At 48.4% G+C, this 8,170-nt stretch overlaps 1 protein-coding gene across 1 annotated transcript in view; it reads right to left on the bottom strand.

Annotated features, from left to right (window-relative positions):
• Positions 1-950: 950 nt before the first annotated feature.
• The window catches only part of LOC104072729 (glutamate receptor ionotropic, kainate 3-like), a gene marked incomplete at both ends in the record, with an annotated part of 14,832 nt that continues 7,612 nt past the window's right edge, over positions 951-8,170 (bottom strand). Inside the window, 3 exons of the mRNA XM_009572273.1 lie at positions 951-1,094; positions 3,646-3,819; positions 8,126-8,170. The exon at positions 8,126-8,170 is cut by the window's right edge and continues 7 nt beyond it. Coding sequence (XP_009570568.1) covers positions 951-1,094; positions 3,646-3,819; positions 8,126-8,170 — 363 coding nt within the window. The remainder of the gene's footprint in view (positions 1,095-3,645; positions 3,820-8,125) is intronic.

Raw genomic sequence — 8,170 nt, 5'->3', positions numbered from 1 at the left:
CCTTTTAAATGTGGCCTGATCATGTATCCCGTACTGCAGCCAGTTTCATAACTTGTCATGTGAAGAGCCACAGGCATAGAAGTTTAAAAAGGCCTTAAGGTAAATAAAGGGCTTTTATCAGAAAGACATATCTCGTAGGGTTTGCAGCATCTCCCTGCAGCTCTGCCTTCATTTTTTTCTTATGTGAGGGCTCCTTTTTGCAGACAGAGCAAAACCCGGGGTGTGAGTGCAGGGGTGTGTGCTTTCAGGAGGGCTGGCCACCTCTCACTGCAACTTCCCTGTGCTGCACTCCCTTGGTGAGCTCAGTGCTCACAAACACCCGTGGTTTGAGTCTGCTTGCGTGCTTAAGCCAGATGCAAACAAACGATTACGTGGGCTGAACAGAGAAATCATAATGACTGAAAACAGAGAGGGAACGAAGCTGCCTCCTCACTCCCTTGCTAAATCCACCGCTCTGCCAAAGCCGTTCATCGGCACACAGGCAGAGACGTGCAGCGCTGCCAGCTTTGCCACTGGGATTTAGCCGCACTGAACGCCCTTTGTGGACCCCAAGCAAATGTTCCTGTAAAAGGCAAATGGCTATTGCTCTGCTAAGAAACGGCCTCAGAGAGTGGTCTAGCTGCTCTTGACGCAAGAGGAGGCCAGGACAAGTCTCAGTGACAGCATGGGAGATTTCAGCTTGTTTTAGATGTTTTGGCGTGGCTGTGCGGATGTCATTTTGAAGGCAAGGACAGGATTTTTCCTTTCTGGGTGTGGTCAGCAGCCTGGTGTATATCTGTGCTTCCATCCAGATGTACCTGCCCAGGCGGGAGGATTTTTTATAACCCTATACCTGCCAAGCCTCTCTGCCATGTGCCTCCATACCTGCGTGCTGAGCAGCTGCGCTGCTCTCCTGCTGGGGAAGTTTTGCATTAGCGGGAAGCAATTATGGTTGCAAATCATGCTTTTACCTCTTTTATAAAATTCATGAAGCGGCCACCGAACCTCCAGGCTTTGTGCCGATGGCACTGCAGGGAGTTCACGGTCATCTGCGGGGCGCGCTGGTAGCAGACGGAGACCACGTGCACCGCGTCGTACAACAGGGCAGCATCTGTCTAAAGTAAAGGGGGACAGCATTTGTGTTGATAGTGGTTCCAGAGCAAGGAAGCATTTGGACAGCAAAGCAGCAGGGGGTCTCTAATGTGTCGCAGGAGAAGCTGTAAGAACCCCCTCTGAATTACCCCTGCCCAACACCTGACGGACCCGAGAGTTTCTCTGTCCTGGTCCACTGCCGACCATCCCACCTCCTGGGTTTCTCACCCTGCAAACAGCGCTCCGAGGGCAGGGCTGGGCCCTCGAGAGATTCACTGGGATCTCAGGAGATTGCCGTAAATGCATATGCTTTAACACAAGACTCGTATAAACCTCTAGGCTGACCGCTCATGCAAAACACGTCCTCGAAACACGTAGCTCTGCACGTGACAAAGCCTCACGAGTGTGTTTTCCTGTTACGTGGCTCTTCAGATTAAAAGATCATAGTTCTGTCTTAAAATCAGAGATTGCGAAAATGTCATTTGTCTGCGTGCATCTATTCTGGTTATTTCTAGTGCATTTACTACTGTATTGTCAAACAAGGAAGCTAGCTATTTCTAAATGTAGAAGATAGTAACAGAATTTGCTTATTTACTCTGTTTTGTCTGAGTGTAAAAAACCTCTATATCAGAACACATTATCCACACTATTTTATACATGGGGAAATAAGAAACAGAGAAGTTTAATGGCTTGTCTGTGGGCATGGAATTTTCTAAAATGACCCAAACTGTCACCGAAATCAGGACCTCATGGATTTGTAACATCTTCCCGCATTTCAGTGATTTGAATTAGGGAGAACTGTTTTTTTTTTCTTCCATATAATGTGATGGTTTTAGATTCAATTTGAGATGCCCCATCTCACTTCCAAACCCTGATCAAGAGAATTGGATTTATTTTTCACTCCAATATGGTAAGTCCTCCTAGGGAAAATACACTATTTGCTGGCTTCACAAAGCTACGAAACAGATGTGAGTGGAGCAGCAGCGTAATGAAACACAATAAAACAAAATAATATGGCAAATAACTAGGCAGACATCTAACAGGACATGGTCATGGAGAAAATCCTCCAATGTTGACAGCCATCCCTGTGACCTTCCCTTCCTGCAGCACCCGACCTGCATCCTGTGGGCTTGTATTTACAGCAGCAGGGACAGGTTTTGTAAGTTTGGGGCTGGGGGAGAGGGGGTACAAGAATATGTCCAAGCAATTTCATGCTGAATTACATGCTGTAATGCCTAGCTGAGATCAGGGCCCCACTGGGATAGACAGCAGACAAATACAAATAAAAGGCAGGACCCCCTCTGAAGAAGCAAACGGGCAGAGAACGGGAGAGGAGCCTCGGTGGTGGGGGGAACCCAGCACCGTTGCAGGCAATACGATGCTGCAGTTGTGGGCAATGCTGCAGAAAAGTGGAAGGCTAAAGGAGAATCGTGGGGCTCTCCTCTAAGGAAGAAAAAGAACAGGAGGGATATGAGGAGCCATTTCAAGGTGAAAGTCTGGGAGGCTTTGCCACTTGTGGGGTTGGTTCTGGCAGATCTAAAGGGAGAGGGAAGGAGGGAGCCAGTCAGCAATTACAGGGGTCGGAGACAGCCTCGCAGGGAAGACAGATGGGCGAGCAGGTGCTGTACCTTCCGAGCAGTAACTCAGCGGAGCAGAGCTGCCATCAGACCCTAAAAGGAGTCATCAAAGTTGCAGCAAAGCCCATCTCTGGGCATAGCTTTGGCTCTTTCTCCCTGCATCAATCTCAGTGAATTGCCTGGCCCAGACCAGCCGCCTGCTGTGCTCCCAGCCCCTGGGAGGTGGGCGTTCGGCTGCTCTCGGGGACTGCATGGGGACATGATGGCAGCTGGAGCCCTGCAAGCCCCTGCAAGGGGACAGGCCCCGGCTACCTGGCTTGTCCGGTGGGACGGGAGCGTTTCTGCTCCCCAGCACTGCTCCCAGGGCTGGGCAGAGGGTCTTGCAAGGTGATCGTCCTGCCCTGAGCTGAACAGGACTTGTGGAGGGCAACCGAAGAGAGAGGATGCCTTTCCTGCGTGCTCTGGGGTTTGGGGTACACACAGCCTGTCCCTTTCCAGGTCAGTGAGCACTCGCTGCAGCCGCACATCAGTGAGGCGGAGAAATCCTGCTGTGCCTGAACAAGGGGTACAATATCCAGCTGATTGCAGCTCCCTCTCTTGTTCCCGGCACGAAATAGCCGGGGCGCTTCCCCACCGTGCTCAGCCCTTTCTGGAGCGGAAAGCTTTGAATTCTGCCGGTGCTGGGGGCAGCTTTTTACTGGCAAGAAGGGAGGGGAGGGAAGGAGCACAGTCTCTCAAAATTGGCAAATCTGTCGGCAGTTGGGCCTGCAAAAGGACACTGTCAACAGAGCAGTGGGCTGCAGAGGATTCATCAGCCGAACTCGCTGCATTTGAGGGATGGTTATTATGCAAGTAGCTACCTTGGGGAAGATACCTGGTATGAATTGTTACAAGAACCAGTAACTATAATATTAGGCCTTAATGATTGTTCCTGCCTTCCCTACTACTCTGGTCTGCTTCCCAGACTTTTCCTGTGCTTTGTTTAAACTTCTCATACCATCATCACGCCATCGAGCAGTCCCAGCTCCGCCTTGGGCGCTGACTGCAGCCGCTCCATGGACCACTTCTCGATGATGGAGGACACGTGCGGGTTCTCCACGTTGAGGATCCGGAAGCCGGTCAGGTTCACTCCAGAGTAGCGGTATGGTTCTAGGTCTAATGCATAAAGATCCTTAAAAGAGAGAAACCAGTTTAAACATTTTGTTTAGCTTTGTTTTGTTTGTCTTTTCTGCATCGGTTCATGTCTGTGTCTGAAGTGAGAAGGCAGAGCCCGCAGAAGGTGGGAGGTGGGACGATGCCCTCAGGGATCTGGTGGATTGTACTGTCTGTTGCCATCAGCCACTACTTGCAGAAAGACAGGACTCGTAGCTGTTAGTGGAATTAGGGTGTCGTATGTGCAGGTTCACCCACACACAGCGGAGGGAAACTCCTGCCAAAGAGCTCACTCTGCATAAAAGAGGCAAGTGAATTGTGGGGAGAAAACCAGAATCGCTACCTGTAACTGTGAAAACCAAGGGGGAGGGGACAAGGCAGAGTTCCTGTATCCGAAGCTCCCTGGGGCCTTTCCTTGGAGGATTTGCTGTGAGTGCTGAAGATGACAGAGTAACTCTGAATGCAGAATGCCAATTTGCAGACGGCTATCAAAGAGGAACTAAGACGCATTTCTTGACATTATGACCAGCCTACACAGTCTGCAAATGAATGAGAGTGCCCTTTATATGATTTAAAAAACCCACAGCCAGGCAGTCCTCAGCTCTGCTGGCAGCCAGCCCACGAGCATCGCTTGGCAGGCAGCGAGAGGGGCATTTGGAGGCCTCTGCAAGCGCACTTCTGCAGTGCATCCCTTGGCTCCGCCGCACGTCTAAATATTAACTTCAGGTCAGGGATTAACTTCAATGCTCAGTAACTAGTCTGAGTAGTTTGGGGTTAGACAACACGGCAGGAGCATACCACAGCTGATCTGCTCAGCAAAAACCCAGGGCAGCTGACCCGGGGGAAGCCAGGGCTGCCTGGGTGATGGTGCCGAGCGAGGGGGATCATGAATGAATGTGGCGGAGAATGGCAGTCTGGAGGGGGCTTCGTTAAGGGGAATAATTTGTAGGATGGGACATATTTAATCAGAGTTTATCCTGAACAATTTCTGCAAGTGCTCAATTGTAGTAAAAATGTGGGGAGGCAGAAAGGCAACACCACTGTCTTCTGTGATAGAGAGTGGGGGATGAATATGGGAATGATGTTCGTTGCTCTCACAAGGGATTGTAAAAAAAGAGTTTAAATACAGCGTGAGATAATGTGGCTGTTGCTGTTTTGCATGATGTGGCTATACTAGGACAAAGCCATTTTGTGGGTTCACCCAGACACAGCGTCTGTCAGCAGCGAGCTCTGTTCTGCCCATGGGGGAGCTGGAAAAGCACTGGTCCTAAACGCACTGCCCTAAGCAAAGCATAACAAAATCAGCACTTGCCAGCAACCGAGACTTCATTCTCAGTGGGAGAGCAAGGAATTCTTACAGCTGTTTTGCTTTAATAAGCTTTGGGGGTTTGATCTTTTCCTTAAGCACTGGCCTCTGACTTTGCACCCCCAAGGCATACTGCTGATGGATGCCATGTTTTAATCTGCAGGTGCAGCCAGGGACCAAGTCATTAATCACACCCACAACAGAGTTCAGGGTCTTTGTTATTTGTTTTTTTTTTTTTCCCTGAAAAATTGCAAATACAAACCTCCATGTTTTGTTAAAGGGCATCATGAAAACCAGGCCATAATGTTGACTTTTAAATGACTTATGGTAACTAAGGACAAATACAGTTGTTTAACCTCAGACAGATGCTTATATCATCTGGATATGAGGGTATGCAGCGGTCCTGTGCCTGACCCACTGGAATAAATTTATGTTTTCAGCATTCATAACTTTTTGTCAGACACTTCAGTTAGTATTCTGGAAATTGCTGTGGGAAAATAATTTTTGGTTGCAAAAGCAGATCATTTCCCCCTCAGAATGTGACCATATGTGACAAATCTGATCCACTGAGCCCCAGATCTCCTGGTCTCCATCACACGGCTGTCAGACTGCCAGCCCTGGCCACCTTTCAGATCCTACCAGTATTTTGGGTGCCCTCCCCGTCCCACTGCTCTCCACTGACCCTTTATTTCACCAACTTCCTATAGAAGCCAACCTCACATCAGGCCCCTTCTTGGTTCCAGTTTAAATCTCAGCTGCAACCTGATTTACTGTCTCCTGGAATTAGAGGATAATTAAGAATACAAGCTGAGTGTAAGAACATGGGGAGGTGGGGCGGAATTGCTATATCAGTTTCTTCTGGATTTTCTGCTCCTGCGCAGCCACAAATTGAAGCATCTGGTTGTATTTTCCACCTCATCTGCATTCCCTTTCACTCATTATTTTCTGTACTGCAGATTAATTCTCCCCTCCATCCTACTACCTTTAAGAAAGTTTTATTCTCGGTGTTTTCATGCAGCTCTTCCCCTTCCTCAAACGCGCTCTCCCACCTCCCCAGTTAAAATCCCCAGCTTTGGTTCATCAGTCGTAGGCGGCAATGCTGAGGTCTGATCCTCACCACATCCAGCATCCGCAGGAGGAAGCTGCAAAAGCAGGTGTCCAGGAAGGGCATCCTCTGTCTGCTGTTGTGCAAACAGCTCGTGGATAATGTGCCTGCCATGGATCGCTGAGGATCCCTGTCTGGGCAGAGATTTGCTCGGGCAGCTGTCGCTGGGAGGAGCGGCTGTAATGGGAGGCATGCATGTACAGTGCCGTTGGAATAATAAACTGTGATGGACTCAGGCTTGTGTTGTGTCATGAGCCTTAGGTACACTGAGTTTAACAGGAGTACTTGATGATCAACGCCAGTGGAAGACTGGACTGGTTTCGTTTAGCACCTAATCGGGAGAAGGCAGGTTGTCTGTGTAATTTTTGTTTACGTCGACTCAAAGCATGGGAAGAGATTCCTGCTTCTGCCTGTCTGTAACTTGCAGAAACAGTGACAGCAGGCAGTGGGGAAACTTCTGTATTTGCAAGGACTCGTTTTTACAAGCTGCTGAGAAATTCCTCGAAGTGTTGAGTTTAAGGGGGTGGTCACTGCTTGGGACTTTGCAGGATGTAAAAGCTGTGCATGCATTAGACGAGGGCTCGAAGAGCTCCTCCTCCTCTGGTAGAAAAGACTGGTGGGGCTCTTCATGCTGAAGTCAGTGAACTGTAGTCTTGCTGCCTAGCAAAATGTTGAAGCATTTCATGCCAAGTGTTGATACGCTGTACTCAGTATTGACTAGGGACCTTTTAGAAACATTCAGTATAACATAATAGACTAATTCATTAGCACCCCATGGGTCTAGTACTGTAGAAGCTGAAGCACATGCATTGCAAGCGAGGAAAACATTGCCTTAAGGAATGACATATTAAAATATCTTTCCCATGATATAACTGTTATTTCAGGAAAGTGGCATTAATTGTGATTGCTTATCTATTAATTTATTATAATTCTTCTTTTCCCACCTCCAGGCTGTACCTACACATGAAATGTACTCTAGGCTCAGCTGGGGCTGATTAATAGGAGGTTATCTGGAAAATGCTTAAAGCTGCCTGGAATAGATAATGGCAGCAGGGGTAATTAAAATGTCTTTTGCATTTGAAAAATAAATTTTGCAGTTTTTAAGGGTTAGTTTAGTCTGATTCTTTCCTAAAGGCAAAAAGATAAATTGGATTTTCAAAATCACACAACAATATACTAGACAATAGCATCCAAAATGGAAACAAAAGTGTCATGCCAAAAACCCAAACCAAAATGCCTCCTGGAGTCAGAGAAGAACTAGCCCGTGTTTAATGAGAGTGGAGTTAACTTCAAGCTGAGTTCTTCTCATGCAAAATAAACCTGCAGTACTGAACTATTGACCACAGCAGGGCTGCTCCCAGCTTTTAAGGGAGACCTAGGTGAACACGCAGAGACACATACCCGGTTCTTACTGAAACTCAGCCCCATCAAATCCTGTCTGTGGGACTACAATCTCACAAATTCACACATAGGCTCATCTTTCAGTGCGTGGGTAGCTGCACTGAAATCAAAATGACTGGGAGGAGAAATAAAACCAGAACCTATATCTGTGCAAGCCAGAGCAGCTCCAAAGGAGTGAGCCGGTCCCAAAGCAGCGAAAGAAAAGACTGACGTCTCTCAGAACGAGCACCCGGGCAATGCTGCAGTTGCAGAGGTGTTACAACCAAATCACTGTGGTCTAATTCTAACCCGAAGCTAAGTCTACCCCTGCTCTCACCTTCTGTTAGGGTACCAGACCTCCCTTCCCTTGCTTTTCCCAGCCACCGCTTTAGCGTCCTGCAGCTGTGCCATGCACGCCCCGGACAGGACACCCAGCCCGCTCGCCTGCCACTTAGACTACCCCCTTTCCATTCCGGCTTTCCATGCCGGCTCAGCATGAGTGTAAAAGGTGTTTGCACAGATTAGATACTTTACCAGAGTGGTGAAGATGAAGTGGTAGTATTCTGTCATCATTCCCAT

This window comes from Fulmarus glacialis, unplaced genomic scaffold (genome assembly GCF_000690835.1).
Source record: "Fulmarus glacialis isolate BGI_N327 unplaced genomic scaffold, ASM69083v1 scaffold40982, whole genome shotgun sequence".
Taxonomy (NCBI): domain Eukaryota; kingdom Metazoa; phylum Chordata; class Aves; order Procellariiformes; family Procellariidae; genus Fulmarus; species Fulmarus glacialis.
This window is presented reverse-complemented; position numbering and strand designations above follow the sequence as displayed.